This window comes from Nicotiana attenuata, chromosome 3 (assembly GCF_001879085.1).
Source record: "Nicotiana attenuata strain UT chromosome 3, NIATTr2, whole genome shotgun sequence".
Classification (NCBI taxonomy): Eukaryota; Viridiplantae; Streptophyta; class Magnoliopsida; order Solanales; family Solanaceae; genus Nicotiana; species Nicotiana attenuata.
In genome coordinates, this window is record NC_031991.1 from 66,050,009 (window position 1) to 66,068,396 (window position 18,388).

At 38.4% G+C, this 18,388-nt stretch overlaps 1 protein-coding gene and 1 pseudogene across 1 annotated transcript; both read right to left on the reverse strand.

Moving 5' to 3' along the window:
• On the reverse strand, positions 1,353 to 3,467 carry LOC109223972 (phospholipase A1-IIgamma-like). Its single transcript, XM_019388487.1, has 2 exons — positions 2,792 to 3,467; positions 1,353 to 2,126 (listed from the first exon to the last, which is right to left on the reverse strand). The coding sequence occupies exons 1-2, from the start codon at positions 3,377 to 3,379 to the stop codon at positions 1,521 to 1,523; spliced, it is 1,194 nt and encodes a 397-aa protein (XP_019244032.1). The 5' UTR covers positions 3,380 to 3,467; the 3' UTR covers positions 1,353 to 1,520.
• LOC109224697 lies at positions 10,893 to 12,002 on the reverse strand (annotated as a pseudogene).

Below are 18,388 nucleotides of genomic sequence, written 5' to 3' on the forward strand. Positions count from 1 at the left end.
ACATGAATCGCACATGAATTTTCATCTTCTACAAACGACGTCGAAACCTATCAAATCACATCCAGATGACCTCAACTTTTGCACACAAGTCACAAATGACACCATGGACCTACTCCAACTTCCGAAATTCCATCCGACCCCGATATCAAAAAATCCACTCCCGATCAAACTTTTCAAACTTTCAATTTTCGCCATTTCAAGCCTAATTCTACTATGAACCTTCAAATCACAATCCGAACACGCTCCTAAGTCCAAAATCACCCAACCAAGCTGACGGAACCATCAAAACTCCATTCCGGAGTCGTTTTCACATAAGTCAATATCCGATCAATTTTTTTAACTTAAGCTTTCAATTCTGAGACTATGTGTCTCAATTCCTTCCGAATTCTCTCCGGACCGGAACCGACTAACCCGATAAGTCATATAACAACTATAAAGTACAAAATGAGTAGTAAATTGCGGAACGGACTACAACTATCAAAACGACCGGGCGGGTCATTACAGTAGTCTTGTGCTTATTGATCACTGTAGGTCGTTGCTCTGTTACTGGGCTTGCATGTACTGTTCCACTGGGTTTTGACTTGCTAGCGCTCACATCGCCGATTAGAATTGGCGATATAGTTATCTCCTTAACACCATATCTCACCGGTGTTGTCAATTTGACCCTTGAACCACTCAGATCTGGGCAATTTGGGTCGCTATCACTCTCCTCTTTCCTCTGCTTGCAGCTTCTCTCTTTAGCTTTTGCCGTTTGTTTCCTTGTTCTCGCAAGATGATATCATTAAGTTTCCTTTCTACTACTGGTGTTTTACTAGTGTTTTCCTTTGCTCGTCCTCTTCCCCCCATTTCCGACGGTGGCGCGGGTTATAAGCAAGGTCACCTAACGTGCGCTGAGAGAGAAAATGCAGATTTTTATTCGGAGTACAATTATTGGATATTGTGATTGAAACTTGAATTCTTTTTTTGTTCAAGTACTTAAAAGCATGAAATTAAATCGATGTAACTGTCAACTTTCGTATGCTTTGAAATCAAAAATTACTTACTCTAGCATTCAACATAACAAATTCATGAAAACAAAAAATAAAATTAGTTAGTTTATAAGCTATACGAGGTCGTTTGGTTTCCAATATAAGTAAAATGGTCCACACATAGAACTCGTTATAATTAAAACAATATTCGGTTTGCAACATATAACTCTGCATTATTAATATAACTAATCTATATATAAATAAGAAACACATGTATCCGATTATAAAACTCTACATAACAAATGCAGCATTCTATGCATCAGTTAGAATTATAGTCTAGGAGCATTATCTATCTTTCGAATAATTTAAACCATACAAGTTAAGTGGACAGAGAAGTTAAGACTCGTATTAAGCATTAAAAGAAATAGATGAACATACAAGTCAATCCTCTGTTATAAGAGGAAGCATAATACATATTTATATAGTAGTGAAACCCCTTTATTCAAACATTACATGAAAGGAAATAAAGCCACATTTGAAACCTTAACTCTCTCAGAAATCATACTCCTCACGATCCAAGAGAAGCCAAGATCCATCCTGTTGTTGAACCATCCCTTTGTGCTTGTCAACCCACCAAAGCCCAGGAATACAATATTCATATTTTAGTATGTCCCACTGCTTGTTGACAAGTGAGATATCACGATTCACCTCTAGTTTAAAACCTGCTAAAATTCCTATTCCTTGAGTGCCTGCAATTCCATGCAAGTATGGCTCCAACAAATGCCAGCTAACAACTTCTCCAGGAGGCTTCACATATGGGGATTTTGTGGTGTCAATCATTAGTTCCTCGCCCACGTCTATATAGCCAATGGGTGGGTATTTGGGGACAATATCCAAAACATTATGAATTCTCAAGATATGAAGATTTTTCAGTTTGGAAAATGCCTTATGAAAATTGAGATCCCCAACTTTAGGACTTGCGAATACAAAAGCTGTCACCGAGAATTCCTTGCCTTCGCTTGTTTTGTTGATACCATTGAAAGCTATGTCAACCGCGTTTAGGGTTGCAAGTGACGCACCTAGGCTATGACCAGTTACAGTAATACTAACATCTTCATTCTTATATTCCTCAACCAATCGTTTCACTTCTTCAATTACCTGACAGGAAGAAAACAATGAACTATATTATATATAATCTTCAGCGATCATCAAGGTAGTAATTAGTAATTCCTTCGATACAAAATTAAAAGAAACGAAGTTGCAAGTATGCCTCCTTATAATCTAAAATCTCTTTACCTAATTAAATAAAATAAAAAGTAAATCTCGTTGACAAATTTATTATTCCTGTTGTGATCTTGACTTTGGACATATATTATAGAAGTTAATATCTCTAGTTTTGGAGAGCGAGAGAAAGAGAGAGAACCAAAAGATCAAGTAGGTATTTGGACAATATTATGAAGAAAAAGAATGAGTACTATTGGATGTTGAAGATCAAAAGAGCATCTGGAAGTTGACTTTATTGTTTAGACATGAATTTCACCAGCTGAAACAAATACTTGAATATCAGTTAATGAAAACCATTATTTCTCTTGGAATACTCTCTCGAACAATAAAGTTTTCTATGTTTAACTAGCATACCGAAAATTCTAGTTCAGTTTTGCTTCAGTATTTTAAAATATTGCGGGGCTTTGAACTGTGATTAAGACTCAAATACTCATATCATTAAAGTCTGATATCTGTAAAAGAAAAATTACTTGAGAAGTAAACAATCATATTCTCGTAAAAACATGGAAGCTATATCAAATAAGCAAGTTAATACACACCTGATCCCGGGCACTAGTCTGATTAAACTGTGATCGTGGATCTTCTGTTGTATAAATATTGTAGAAGCCGTGATGCACCAAAGGTTGAAGCAAAGAAAGCAAACCTCCGTCACCAAAGACTTTAGGTCCTGGGACAGCTAAAAATTGAAGATCATTCACCCACTCTAACTTCTGCATCGTTCCTCTCCAATTAACCACAATATCTCTCCTTCCCAGTGCAACTTTACCCTCATCAGTAGCAACAGCAATATACCCCATAAAATTTGATTCTTTACTCCATGCTTCCCTTGAAAATGATTTAACAATGAAAGCATCAGGAAGTGGAATGGATGCAGTTGCATAGAAAAATTTGGTTACACGATATTTGAGTGGGTCAAGTCCAACCTTAGTAAAAAGGCTTTCCATTGAGTATCTGCTAGCTCCAGCATATTTAGACGCTTTCTCAGTAATGAAAGTGTCATAAGTTGCTTGAGTCAATTCTCCATATTGAATGATATATTTACGTAGATCAAGATCCAAGGGGCTTAGTAATCCTTCCCAATTGTTTTTGCCACTAAGCTGCTCCCACTTCTCAGCCATGTTAGCCATGTCTCTCCGGCCCCTTTTTTCTTTATTTTTATGTATTTTTTTCTCTTTGTTGCTTATTAGTTTCCTACGATGTGTTCTTCATTTTGCCATCTCCAAATGCCAATTTATAGTGAAGGACTTCAATTATTAGCGCTTGTCGTGGAACATGCTTTTAATTTTTTATTGCTAACAATGTCACCATCTCGCCATCATCAGACAATTCAAAATGGGCATATCAACCGTGCAGATTAGAATCGTTCCCGTTTTTCTGAAGGGTTCGATTTTTATTGAGTTACCGAGTAGAAAATATTTACGTAATCAAATAATTTGAAGATTTATTAAATTTAATTGGCTGTATGAAAGATTATTAATTTTTCTTTTTTTGAGTTACCAACGCCAGTGACAATACAAAATTACATTTAGCAGATATCTTTAAAAAAAAAAAAATTGTCTGGTAAGTTGGATGTATTGTAACGAACTAGAACGTAGTGCATCTAAACTTTGACTTACTGGAACACACAATCTCAATCAAGTGGCAAATCTCGTAGCAGATTGTTAAGTAGCTTTAATAATGTAAAAAATACTTGAATTATTGGTGTATTAAATTTAAACCCATTACAAGCTAGTACCAATCTAGCCACTACGACCATCCCTTTCATGGCAGGCCAATTAGAGGAAAATAAAAAAAAGTACGTACGTACCTAAGAAAAATTTGTAGGGATCACATATCCATTATGCCAGCTTGACTTGTCCAGGTTAAGTATGCCCGCAGGTGAGGCGGATTCGGGATTGAAACTTAATGGGTTCAACTTTGCACTGAACTTATTATACCATTAAAATTTTGAGTTTAAATCTAATATTTGTTGAGATTTCAATAGATTCTTACATATATATTTATACTCTGTATTGAAAATTTAGGGTTCAGATGAACCCACAGCCCAAAAATTATATCCCCGCCTGCAGATCATTGGAATACTTTACAAATATCAAATAACAACATCAATAGTTTTTATATATATATATATATATATATATATATATATATATATATATATATATATATATATATATATATATTTTAAAACCCAACGGTGTGTGTGTGTATGTCTCTGTGTTTGCTGAGAGAGAATCGATCTGTTTTTTTCTTCTTCTTCTTCTTCTTCTTCTTTTTTTTTTTTTTTTGACTAATTTAATACCAACCCAGGTCAAAAAACATTTTTTTTTGGTTTACTTGGTTCAATTTTTTGTTTTCTCTTGAAAACCCCTAGTTTACCCTTACTTTTTCTATAAATTATTGAAATTATTAATTAGGAGTTGGGAAAAGGAATTCCATGATTGTCAAAATAGTGTGTGAAGGTAAAGTTGTTATCTTTTGCTTAGCGCGTAAACGGGTAATTGTCCAGTCTTTGGTCTTTCAAATTTGAATACAAAATTGGCTTTTCACTTGGTCTATTCCGTATTCTCATCCAAAGAGATATTTTTCTGTTCCTCTTCTTCTACGGTTGATTAATGTGAAACTACTGAGGGTCATTGGTACACAAATGAGAAATATATTATTGTGATATTAAATTAACCGCAACTAAAACATAAATCATAATAAGTTTCACAACCTCGATCAGAAAAGAGTAAAATACAGCCCATATTGTTAAGATATTAACACGCAAATTAGTACTGTCTGAACTTTGCAGATTCTAGCAAATCGAAAACACCACAAAAGCTTGAGGACCAGTATTTTTGACGAATGGCCCATAAATTTTCTTTAATGTTTCTTTAGCAGAAATTACAGCTTTTATGGGTCCACAAAGAAATTACTTATTTTGGGCCAAGTGTTGATAGAAACTAGTTGAAAGAACTTGTGCAATCTAAGACAGAGAAACCTAAGAATCAAAGATTGAATAGTGGAATCTAAGACAGTATGTATAGTAATCTCGTGTTTATGGAATGGAGTCTTAAATAAGTGAAGCATTTTTCTATCATTCACTCGCATTACCAATCTTTTCACATAGAAAGTGTTGGGCTAAAACGGCCCAATGATACTCTTAACATGGTGTGATATTGTCCGCTTTGGGCCAAGCTCGCACGGTTTTTCCCAAAAGGCCTCACACCATTAAGAGATCCCTACACCTTATATGTAGACTCCCAATCTTTTCAGCTACCAATGTGGGACTTTGTTCGCACACCCAACAATCTCCCCCTCGAACTAAGTTCCACGTCGCCCAGCACCACGATTTATGGGTCAATTTTCGAGATTCACTGTGTGCCACCCACATTGTTAGAGTATTATGGCAACCGAAGCCTGCAACTAGCTTCTTCTTGTGTGTGCACCGCCCTGCACCATCACTCCGCCATCTCCATACTCGTTCCGCTGAACCTGGGCTCTGATACCAGTTGTTGCTCTTGTTGCTATTGTTGCTCCGTGTTTGGCCCTTGTTGTGTAGCCAATTTGGATAACTTTTGTAACCCTCTTATTGTTATAGTGGAGCTTTTTGGTTCTTTGTGATCCCGTGGTTTTTACCTTCGATTTGAAGGATTTTCCACGTTAAAATTTGGTGTTCTTTATCTTCTTTATTTTCGGATTTGCCTCTTCCTCGACATAACAGTGGTATCAGAGCCTTGGTTATTTATCCGGGTTATTATGGAATGGAGGCGAATATGAGCAAGATGGTATGTTTAAATGGGAGAAATTATAATATTTGGAGAAGCAAGATGAAAGACTTGTTATTCGTGAAGAAGATGCATCTACCCATTTTTTTTAGCTCATAAACCCGAGAGTATATCCGATGAAGATTGGGATTTCGAGCACCAACAAGTATGTGGATATATACGGCAATGGGTTGAAGATAATGTTCGCAACCCTATTGTGAACGAGATACATGTGAGATCATTGTGGGAAAAGCTAGAGACTCTTTATGCTTCAAAAACCGGGAACAACAAATTGTTTCTGCTAAAGCAATTGATGACCTTTAACTACAAGGAAGGCAGCCCTATCCTTGATCACATAAATGATTTTCAGGGCGTCCTTGATCAGCTATCTGGAATGGGGGTTAATTTTGATGATGAGATACAAGGACTTTGGCTTCTTAATACTCTGCCAGACTCTTGGGAAACTCTTCGTGTTTCTTTGACAAATTCAGCTCCTCGAGGTAAGGTGACCATGGAATATGCCAAGAGTGGTGTGTTGAACGAGGAAGTAAGGAAAAAATCGCAGGGTTCATCCTGACAAGCAGATATCTTGGTTACAGAAGACCGGGGGAGAGATAGAACAAGAGGCTCAAGGAATAGAGGTAAAAGTAGAAGTAAGTCAAGGTCCAAATACTATAATGTTACATGCAACCACTGTGGCAAGAAAGGACACATCAAAAGGTTTTGCCGCAAGTTGAATCAAGACACTAGAGAAGGAAAGAAAGTTGAAAATAACGAGAACAATGTTGCTGCTATTGTTCGAGATGACCTTCTTTTTGCTTATGATGAAAACGTCATCAATTTGGTATCCCATGAGACGAGCTGGATAGTAGATTCTGGAGCTACCTCACATGTCACACCAAGAAAAGATTTTTTCTCATCTTATACTCATGTTGATTCTGGAGTGTTAAAGATGGGCAATGCCAGTGAAGTTAAGGTGTTTGGTGTTGGCACAGTTTGTTTGAAAACTAATAATGGTTCAACGTTAGTTCTTCAAGATGTGAAGCATGCTCCAGACTTTCCTTTCAATTTGATCTCCGCAGGAAGATTAGACGATGAAGGTTACCATAATGCTCTCTTTAACGGCCAATGGAAGCTCACCAAGGGCTCATTAGTAGTGGCTCGAGGAGTCAAGTCTGGTCAATTATATGTGACACAAGGCTCTATTCTTAATGACTCAATAAATCTGGTGGAAAGTGATAGTTTGTCAGAATTGTGGCATCGAAGATTGAGTCATATGAGTGAGAGAGGGATTACGTGTTTGGCTAAGAAAAGTTTGCTTTCTGGAGTAAAACAAGCAAAGCTGCAAAGGTGCATACATTGTTTAGCTGGCAAACAGAAAAGGGTTTCCTTTCATAGCCATCCTCCCTCAAGAAAGCCCGATTTATTAGAGCTAGTACACTCTGATTTGTGTGGTCCTTTTAAAGTAAAGTCAAAAGGTGGTGCACTTTACTTTGTGACCTTCATTGATGATCATTCTCGTAAGATCTGGGTGTATCCTTTAAAATCTAAAGATCAAGCACTTGGCGTGTTTAAGGAATTTCAGGCCTTATCTGAGAGACAGACGGGGAAGAAATTAAAATGTATTCGCACTGACAATGGTGGTGAATATTGTGGTCCCTTTGATAACTATTGCAAGGAACAAGGAATTCGTCATCAGAAAACTCCGCCCAAGAAGCCTCAATTGAACGGTTTGGCAGAGAGGATGAATAGAACTCTAGTTGAGAGAGTTAGATGCTTACTTTCAGAGGCTAAACTTCCAAATACATTTTGGGCGGAAGCACTTAACACTGTTGCCTATGTTATCAATTTGTCTCCTGCTGTTGCTTTGGATGGTGATGTCCCAGACAGAGTTTGGTTTGCCAAAGATGTTTCTTATGATCACCTGAGAGTTTTTGGGTGTAAAGCTTGTGTGCATATTCCTAAAGATGAGAGATCGAAACTGGATGTCAAAACTAAGCAGTGCATCTTTATCGGTTATGGTCAAGATGAGTTTGGGTATCGTTTTTATGATCCAATTGATAATAAACTTATTAGAAGTCGTGATGCAATATTCTTTGAAGACCAAACTATTGAAGATATTGACAAAGCTGAGAAGATAGATTCTCAGAGTAATGAGAGCTTAGTTGATATTGATCCAGTTTCAATTGCTAAGGCACCTATTGCACATGAAGGAACCCAAGACAATGATGGAGATAGTGATCAAGATCAAAATGATCATCATGGTGTAAATGTTATGGATGCTCCAATTGATGAAGTTGTGGTTGATCAGCAACCAATTCCTGCACAGGTAACTACTACGAATGCTCCTGAAACCTCTCTTAGAAGGTCTACAAGGGAGAAGCAAAAATCCATGCGCTATCCTCCTGATGAGTATGTACTTTTGAGTGACATGGGAGAACCTGAGAATTATGATGAAGCCATGCAAGATAATCACAAAGATCATTGGATCAAAGCGATGGAAGATGAGATAAAGTCACTCCATGAGAATGGCACATATGAGTTAGTGAAATTGCCGAAAGGTAAGAGAGCTTTATCTAACAAATGGATATTCAGAATAAAGCAAGATAACCATAGCTCTGCGCCTAGATACAAGGCGAGGTTAGTTGTTAAAGGTTTTGGCCAGAAGAAAGGAGTTGACTTTGATGAAATTTTCTCCCATGTTGTGAAGATGTCTTCTATTCGTATGGTTCTAGGCTTAGCCGCAAGTCTAGATTTAGAGATTGAGCAGATGGATGTCAAGACTGCTTTCTTCATGGTGATTTAGATGAGGAGATTTATATGGAGCAACCTGAGGGTTTTGTAACTAAGGGAAAAGAAAATTATGTCTGCAGATTGAAAAAGCGCTTGTATGGATTGAAACAAGCTCCAAGGCAATGGTATTTGAAGTTTGAATCTGTCATAGAAGAACAAGGGTACAAGAAAACTTCTTCAGACCACTGTGTATTCTTCCAGAAGTTCTCTGATGATGATTTTATTATTTTATTGCTTTATGTGGATGACATGCTTATTGTTGGCAAGAATAAATCCAGAATCGCAGTCCTTAAGAAGCAGTTGAGCAAATCGTTCGTGATGAAGGACTTGGGGCCAGCAAAGAAAATTTTGGGCATTCAAATCCACCGACACAGAGATAGAAAGGAGTTATTTCTGTCCCAAAAGCAATACATTGAGAAGGTACTCAAGAGGTTCAATATGACAGATGCAAAAGTGGTTAGTACTCCTCTTGCTAAACACTTCAAATTGAGTATTAGTCAGAGTCCATCTACTGATGAAGAGAAAAAGGAGATGTCTCGTATTCCTTACTCTTCTGCCGTTGGTAGCTTGATGTATGCTATGGTTTGCACTAGACCAGATATTGCACATGCCGTTGGTACTGTTAGTAGATTCCTTTCTAATCTTGGAAAAGAACATTGGGATGCAGTAAAATGGATATTAAGGTATTTGAAAGGTACTGTAGATTTGAAGCTGTGCTTTGGCAATGGCAAGCCTGAACTTGTTTGTTATACAGACTCTAATTTAGGAGGCAATCTTGATAATTCAAGATCCACTTCCGGTTATTTGATCACTTTTGCAGGGGGAGCTGTTTCTTGGCAATCTAGACTACAGAAGTGCATAGCTCTATCCACCACAGAAGCCGAATATATTGCTGTCACGGAAGGTGCCAAAGAACTATTATGGATGAAGGAGTTTATTAATGATCTTGGCTTTGAGCAGCCAAGGTACATCTTATTTTGTGATAATCAGAGTGCTATCTGTCTCACCAAGCACTCCACATTTCATTCTAAGACCAAACATATAAATAGAAAGTATCATTGGATAAGAATGGCCGTGGAAGAGAAATTATTTGAGGTTGAGAAGATACACACTGATGAAAATCCTTCGGATATGCTGACAAAGGCGGTGGTTGCAGATAAACATGAATTTTGTAGAAAATTGGCAGGCATGAAGCCTGTCAATAGTTCCTCTACTTGAAGACACATTTGGCCCCTTGGATGGAGGGGGAGTTTGTTGGGCACATGCCCATGTTGTCCAGCCAAAGGCCCAATGGCCTAATCCTATTCTCTTTTTGTTTTCAATCCTATTTGGAATTAGATTCCGGTTTATTCCTATTTTGAGAGGGTTTTGGCTTTAAGAGAAAGCACCACTCATGATCTATAAATAGGACAAACTTGGAGAATTATTCTATGCTCATTGATACAAGTCTTTGAAAGACTTAAGCACATAAGAGTGGGTTTTGAGAGAGCTTTCATCAAGAGAGGAGAGAAAAAAAAATTGTTTTGCTACAGATTTTTATTCCGACCAGCCAACTTCAAATCAGGTTTTCCGATTCGTTAACCGTTGGATCTGGCTGAAATTTTGACTGAGTGTTCGTAACGTCTTGATCTTTGATTTGAACGATGATGATCAGATTTGGAGGCTTGTAGCATCTGATTTCGAGCCTTGAACAACAGCTTCGTTTTGTGGATTATACTCTTTCTTCAATTGATTAGTTGTTGCTCTTGTTGCTATTGTTGCTCCGTGTTTGGCCCTTGTTATGTAGCCAATTTTGAGAACTTTTGTAACCCTCTTATTGTTATTGTGGAGCTTTTTGGATCTTTGTGATCCCGTGGTTTTTACCTTCGATTTGAAGGATTTTCCACGTTAAAATTTGGTGTTTTTTATCTTCTTTATTTTCGAATTTGCCTCTTCCTCGACATAACAGAAAGTTTTGTTGAACACTTATGTACATATAAGGAGTTTATAGAATATATACACAGTAGACACACCGCATAAAATATGAACAAGGTGAACAACAATAGTGTTTAAAGAAGAATCAACAACAAATACCCATGCCCCAAAGCTTCTCAGCTATTTAAGCAGTTGGGTAAGAAGCTTGCATAGCAATTCCACAAATTCCCTCTGCAGCATCAATGCCTCTTTGCATTCCAATATAGCCGTTCTCTCCCAACTAGTCCCCCACGAGTTCTTCACTAACCAATACTTTGTCCCGTCACTAGTTTTCCCATATCCGATTGCGGTAATACCATGATCTAACTCAGTTCCACATTCTCCAATAAAAACACCGCTAGAGTAGAACTGAAAATCTGATCCACTAGCATCAATGGCAACAGATACAAGTTGGTTAGAAACAACACTCAACAGAGCAGATTCACTGTTGGCTGGAACATCTTCATAACCAGTAATCTTGAAAACATGGTTGGATTCCTGTCTAGTTTTGCAAGTGCCATCGATCGCCTCATATGGATAATTTGATTTAGTAGTAAGTCCATGGTTCTTGATGATGAACGTAAAAGCATCATCCATAAGACCTCCATCACATATCATATCAGAACTTGTGTTGCAATCCATGAGTTCTTATTCAGATAAAGATATTAACTTACCTGTTTTGATCTTGTTGATCCCCTCAGTAGCAGCAACAGCAGAAAATGCCCAACAACATCCTACATTATCAGCTTAACAAAATTTTCTTCTGTAGCATATTCATTAAAGAAAATGTTATTATTAACATGATCACCTAATAATTTGACTTATCGCACTGCCTTGGTCCTTAACTCCAGTAACGACACCCTTCTTTCTCCAATCCATGGTAGCGGGAGCAGTCATTCTCATACCTGAATGATATGGTATTTGATGACTTCTGATGAGAAGACATTTTGTATCCGTTGTGAGTCGCTCTAAATTCCTCATTTGTCAAATCTGCAAATTCATTGATGCCCAACTTATAAGGCCTGATTACTGCCTTGTTGACTGACTCAATATAATCAACGTTGTCCTTGAATATTTTGAACCTCTTTGCCGTCTCTGCATCATCTCTGTACACACGTCCAAAGCGAGCCATCCAGTACTCGTGTTTTTGGACCATTGATGCTTCATTCAAGTCACGAGATGTTGTTTGAGAAGCCCACATTCCTAACACTAGTAGAGCTACAAAATCAAGCTTCCAATTGGATATCAAAGCCATTTTTCACTACCTGAATTTTTCTGTTGAATCTAGTATGTCACTGTTTGAATGTTGTGGATGAAATGCTTAGAGTGACTATGGTATTTATAGTACTAACGTTATGGTTATATTAAGGTAACTCAAAATTTTATCATTTTTTCTTGATGATTGATGTTGCTCCCAAACGCACACGCAAGTATACGTGGCCGACAAGTAATATAATGATAGGTTGAGTGTCGAACCTACAGAGACTTGTGTAAACTACTCACTAAATCACTAAAATTGTTATTCAATCTAGCTAAAAGCAAAGTCGAATAATATGATTATACTATACTACGATTCTAAATAATAACTAAATTATCAAGTAACGAGTTGATTTTTGTGTATTCAGTAGAGACAAGTATTCTAGGGTTGTGATCAATTCACCAATCGTATTGTGTTCTAATTAACTCTCCCCTTCATATAATTCACTCATGGTTGCTAATTAATCGATAAATGCTCTCATAGCCTTCTCCCGAAGTACTACTCGCCTATTCTCAATAGATTAACGCCTATATTCCTATGAAATCAATCTATTAAGAACGCATTAAGATCACGATAGTTAATTAAGCACGGTGACTAGGTATATTCCTATCCTAACCACAAATCTGCTCCCCCTAAGGGTTAAGATCATGCTCTCTTCAATTCTTCTCTAATCTAAACACGACTTTCCCAAGCATAACATAGATAGTAAACAGAGCCTAACTGCTGGCCAGACAATTAAGCAATTAAACACCGAATTGAAGAAACAACCATATATTGGTGAATTATAATCAAGGTCAAGTTAATATCAAACAACAATATTCATGGCTAAATCACAACCCCAGAACAATGGGTGTTTAGCCACTCATGAAGTAATCAAACAATTGCATAAGTGTTGAATCAATTGAAAATACTAGAAAAGATGAAGAAATCTGACCAACTTATGTTGCACGGTACTCTACCAGAGAGGGGCAGATGGAAGTAAAGAGGGATCCCATGGCAAATATGATACTGTTGCGGAATATCGTGGGTTAACTAGCACACAATCACACACAAAGCAAATAGAAAAGAAAAATCAACACAAGATTTAGCGAGGTTCGGCTAAGCCTAATCCTCGGGGCAAAAGCAGAGAGAGTTTTCCGCTATGAATGAGAAGAAAAGCACAGTACAATCTCTAGAATCCCCAACTACAACCCCTATATATAGATCCCAAAAGGTCCCAAACATATAAGAGAAAGGTTTCCCAATTTGACAAGGACTATAGGTTTTCCTTTCCCTAATCTATTAGGACAATGGATTTTCCTAAACCTATAGGGATTATGGGTTTCCTAAAAATACAAGGAAATATTTCAAGCTACAAATAACAAAATTTCCCCTTGACTTGACTTCTCTTCATCAACAGGAACAACGTCTCTCTACCTTGCCCTCAGCCCTCGCAAGGGCTCTATTGAGTACTGCACACACCAATCAAGTCTAGGCAACGCCTAAACTTGTTAAGAGACTTAATCTCTTTAGCCATGGCACTAATCCGTCAGTTTGTTTCTGTACTCTGAATAGTTTCTGAGTAGCTATAACACTCAAATGCATCAACGGTCTCTACAACTGCCAAAGCAAATCCCACTGGATTTGTATATCCAAGAAGATTCCCATCAGCTACATTTACAAACCTTTGCGGTCGGTTGATCACTTTCTTCTCTCTGCCTATTGCAATTCTATATGGTTGTTGTTGCGCTGATGCATCAACATTATCATTCTGATCAATATTTTGCACCTCCTCCACTTCCTCTACTTTAGAACTACTGGGCTGAGCTAGTGGATATTCAATTTCTAGCTCTATGCGGTCACTGACACCACAATCTGTTTCTGCTATTGTCTTCTCTCTCTAACTATCCAGTGAGGCAAATTCATTGAATGTTACATCCCTACTGATAATTAGCCCTGGAGTCTTTTGATCTGTGCACACAACCTATAACCTTTCACTCCAGTTGCATACCCTAGAAATATGCACTTCTTTTCCCTCGGCTCAAGTTTTCCATCCCTCATATGAGCATAAGCAGGACAACCAAATATCCTTAAATTTGAATAATCAGCAGGCGAGACGGACCATACCTCAAAAGGAGTTTTGAACTCAATAGTTGTGGATGGAGATGTGTTGACTAAATAACAAGATGTATTAATTGCTTCAGCCTAAAAATCTTTGCTAACACATGAGTGTGAAAGCATGCTTCGTGCCCTATCATAAAGCGTTCTATTCATACGTTCTGCAATACCATTTTGTTGTGGTGTTCCGACACAAGTGCAGTGTCTCACTATGCCCTCCATGCTGTAGAAATTATCAAACTCAGAATTGCAAAATTCCAACCCATCGTCAGTTTGAAGACGCTTAACTTTTCTTTCCGTTTGCCTCTCAACTATCGTCTTCCATTTAACAAATGTTAGAAATGCCTTATCTTTTATTTTCAGAAAATACACCCACACCATCCTTGAGTAATCATCAATCAAAGTCATAAAATACCTGGAACCACTCTTAGAGGGAACTCTGTTTGGACCCCACAAGTCAGAGTGTATATAATCTAACTTGTCTCTGGTCTTGTGCTCGGCCTTCTTGCTAAACTTTACCCTTGTCTGTTTACCAAACACACAATGCTTACAAAAATTCAAAACATGATTTTTGTACCCATTCAGCAAATTCTGCTTATCAACAAAGACAATCCATTATCACTCATATGGCCAAGTCGCAAGTGCCACAACTGAGACTGATTCAGATCACTTTTCCCAGAAGCTACAACAGCTTCCCCTTCAACTACACTAGCCTGAAGACGATACAATTTAGAATGTAGTTTACCCTTCATGAGTACCATAGAGCCTTTACACACTTTATGTATTCCATTCTCGGAGTGAAATTTATACCCTTGATCATCCAAACTCGAAAGAGAAATCAAATTTCTCTCTGTCCAAGGAACATGCAACATTCAATGTTTCTGATAATTCCGTCGAGCATTCTCAATTTGATGTTACCAACCCCCTCTACTGGTAATGGATTATCATCTCCCATATAGACGTCCTACTCATTTTCTTGTAATTTGCAAACCAATTCTTGTGTAGAAACATGTGGAAAGTAGCACCAGAATCAAGAACCAAAGAATTTTGCCCATGACTAGAACTCACAGCACAAACTTCCCCTACATAGTCACTATCATCAGAATTATTGCCAGTGTCAACAATATTTGCCGAATTATCTATTTTCTGCTTCCCTCTTTTCTCCTTCAGCTAAGGACAATCTCTCTTGTAGTGACCTTGCTCCCCGCACTCATGACAGTGTTGCTTCCATGCTCTAGACTTTGATCTGGCGGTTGACTTTTTTATATTAAAGTCCTTTTGTTGTGTTCTTCCTCTAATCACAAGACCCTCGCCCTCAATTCTGATGTCTGGAAGCTCTTTTTTAACTCTTTAGATTTTAGCGCATTACTAACATCTTCCAATGAAATGCTGCCATTCCCATATAGCAGCGTATCGACAAAAGTATCATAAGACGGTGGTAAAGAACATAACACAATCAAGGTCTGATCCTTACTCTCAATTTTGATATCCACATTCTTCAGGTCCATTATAATTGAATTAAACTCATCAATATGAGTTTTAACAGGTGTACCTTCATTCATACGAAGATTTTCTAACCTCCTTTTCAAGTAAAGGCGGTTTGTTAGCGATTTCTTAGAATACAGATCTTCCAGCTTCTTCCATGCCGTTGCTGCAGAAGTTTCTTCAACAATTTCCCGAAGAACGCTATCTATAACGCTCATGAAGATCGCACTAAAAGCCCTCTCCTTTAGGTCTGCCTTCTTTGTCTGTCACGACCTGGACTTCCCACCCTCGGGAGTCGTGATGGCACCTACTCGTGAAAGCAAGGCAAGCCGAGTACTATAGATCTTAGCACCCCTTTTTCTTAACTTTTTAACAATTTTAAATCAACATACGATCAACAGGGGAATAATAATAATAATAATAATAATAATAATAATAAAAGAAATGCAGATGACGAAATCTGATAACTTAGCCAAATACTAGTACGAAAAAATACAAAGTACATCTCTACCCAGAACCGGTGTGACAATATCACGGGCCATCTACGACTACTACAAAGAGTTGTCTGGAAAGAAAGATACAATCTGTCTATGAAGTAAATGAAAACAGAATATAAAAGATAGAAGGGGACGCCAGGGCCTGCGGACGTCTGCAGGACTACCTCGGGTCTCCGCTGGACTGAAGGCAGCAACCTCGCTAAGGTCCAAAAGTTCCGGTACTGAGATCTGCACACAGTGCAGAGTATAGTATCAGCACAACCGACCCCATGTGCTGGTAAGTGTCGAGCCTAACCTCGGCGAAGCAGTGACGAGGCTAGGACATGACTACCATATAAACCTGTGCAGTTAAAGCATATACGGCAAGTAATAATAACAGGAACTAGCAGTTAAAGATGGAAGGGGAACATGCTGTGGGGAATATCAAGTACCAACAGAATCTCAGGAGAAAAGCATAAAGAACATTTTAAATTTCGCATTAGCCAGAATAAAGAAGCAGTAACGAATCAATATCCACTTCTATTCTAAATTTTTGTTGCGGCACGCAACCCGATCCAAATCATATAACACTGTCGCAGCGTGCAACCCGATCCAAATCTTAGAATACTATTGCGGCGTGCAACCCGATCCAACTCATATATCACTGTTGCAGCGTGCAACCCGACCCCTCCTGTCCTCCCTTATTACTCCTTGTTGCGGCGTGCAACCCGATCCCATAATATAATATTGTTGTGGCGTGCAACCTGATCCAACATACAAATCAACACCAATCACAAAAAAGAATCCCAGCAAATGAACAATAAGGAAACACAAATATCCCGGCAAGGGAACCAGCAACAAGAATAAACACATCCCGGCAAGGGAATCAGCTATAACCAAACTTATACCCACAATTAACTTCACAAATGAAACCTCAACTGGAGCCAATGCTCTACAATGTCCAATTACCAAGAATACTTCCATAATTGTTCAACATTTATAACATCATATTAAGCATGGATAATACATAACGGAGTCACAACAATGATAGTATAAGACTCACGGGCATGCTTGACACCAACGTATATGTCACGACCCTAAACCCAAACCCGGTCGTGATGGCGCCTCTCGTGAAGACAAGGCTAGCCGATACATTTCCAATTCGAGGTTAAACAGCTAAGTAGCAATAAAACAGACTAAACATGATTTAATAATACTAAGTAGCAGATAATATCATAACATTGCGGAAGTACAACACAAACACAGCCCAAACCGGGGTGTCACTAGTCATGAGCATCTACTAAGGTCTAAATACCACTGACAAGGTCTGAAATGTACTAAGTACCGACTAATAAAATAAACAGGGAGGAAAGCAGTGCTGCGAACGCCGGCAGCTACCTTGCTAAACTTCGATGACTCTGCCTCCGATCAACCAATACCCACTACCGGGTTAAGAAAATACCTGAATCCGCACACATGGTGCAGGGAGTAAAGTGAGTACATCCAACTTAGTGAGTAATAATCATAAATAAAGACTGAGTGATAAGAAATCACGAAAAGTGCATCAACATGCTGTATAAAGTAGTACAAAACCAGTAAGAAAGCAATGAAGCTGTGAAATCTCTTAAAATATCTTAGCTAAGTTTAAACTTCTTTATCAATGACCTTTTTAACAGTTACGCAAATGAATGCAACGCAGTTAGTGCAGATAAGCACAAAAAATCCGCCCCTCGGGCACAACTACACAATTAAACAGGTAAATGATAGGCAAATAAGAAAGATAAGCACATAAGGTTCGCCCCTCGGGCACAATGTCAACAAATCCGCCCCTCGGGAAATATCTCAGAACAGTACCAGCCCCTCGGGCAATCACATAGAACAATACCAACCCCTCGGGCTATATCTCACATCACAATGGGTACCCGCGCTCACTGGGGGTGTGCAGACTCCTGGAGGGGCCCCTTACGGCCCAAGCGCAATATCAAGCCATCTCGTGGCATCATAAACAAGCTCTCAGCCTCATATCAATATCAAGCCACCTCGTGGTGTACAATCTCAGGCCCTCGGCCTCATAATCAATATCAAGCCACCTCGTGGCGTACAATCTCAGGCCCTCGGCCTCATAATCAAAATTAGTGTATCACCGCTACGGCGTGCAGCCCGACCCAAAAGATATTCTCACAACACAGGCTCTCGGCCTTACTTAGTCAAAATCACATAAGCCTCTCGGGCAATAGTAAAACAGTGTTTTCTCAGCCCAAAACATCATTTAAATATCATTTGAATATTAAAAACTGAGTGCACATGGCTGAGTTTTGAAAACAG

What these genes read in the sequence shown, in the direction of transcription:
- LOC109223972 (XM_019388487.1), bottom strand. Translation starts at nt 3,379, where the DNA reads ATGGCTAACATGGCTGAGAAGTGGGAGCAGCTTAGTGGCAAAAACAAT. An exon ending in AGACTAGTGCCCGGGATCAG is followed by an intron (nt 2,127 to 2,791) that starts GTGTGTATTAAC and finishes TCTTCCTGTCAG; the next exon opens with GTAATTGAAGAAGTGAAACG.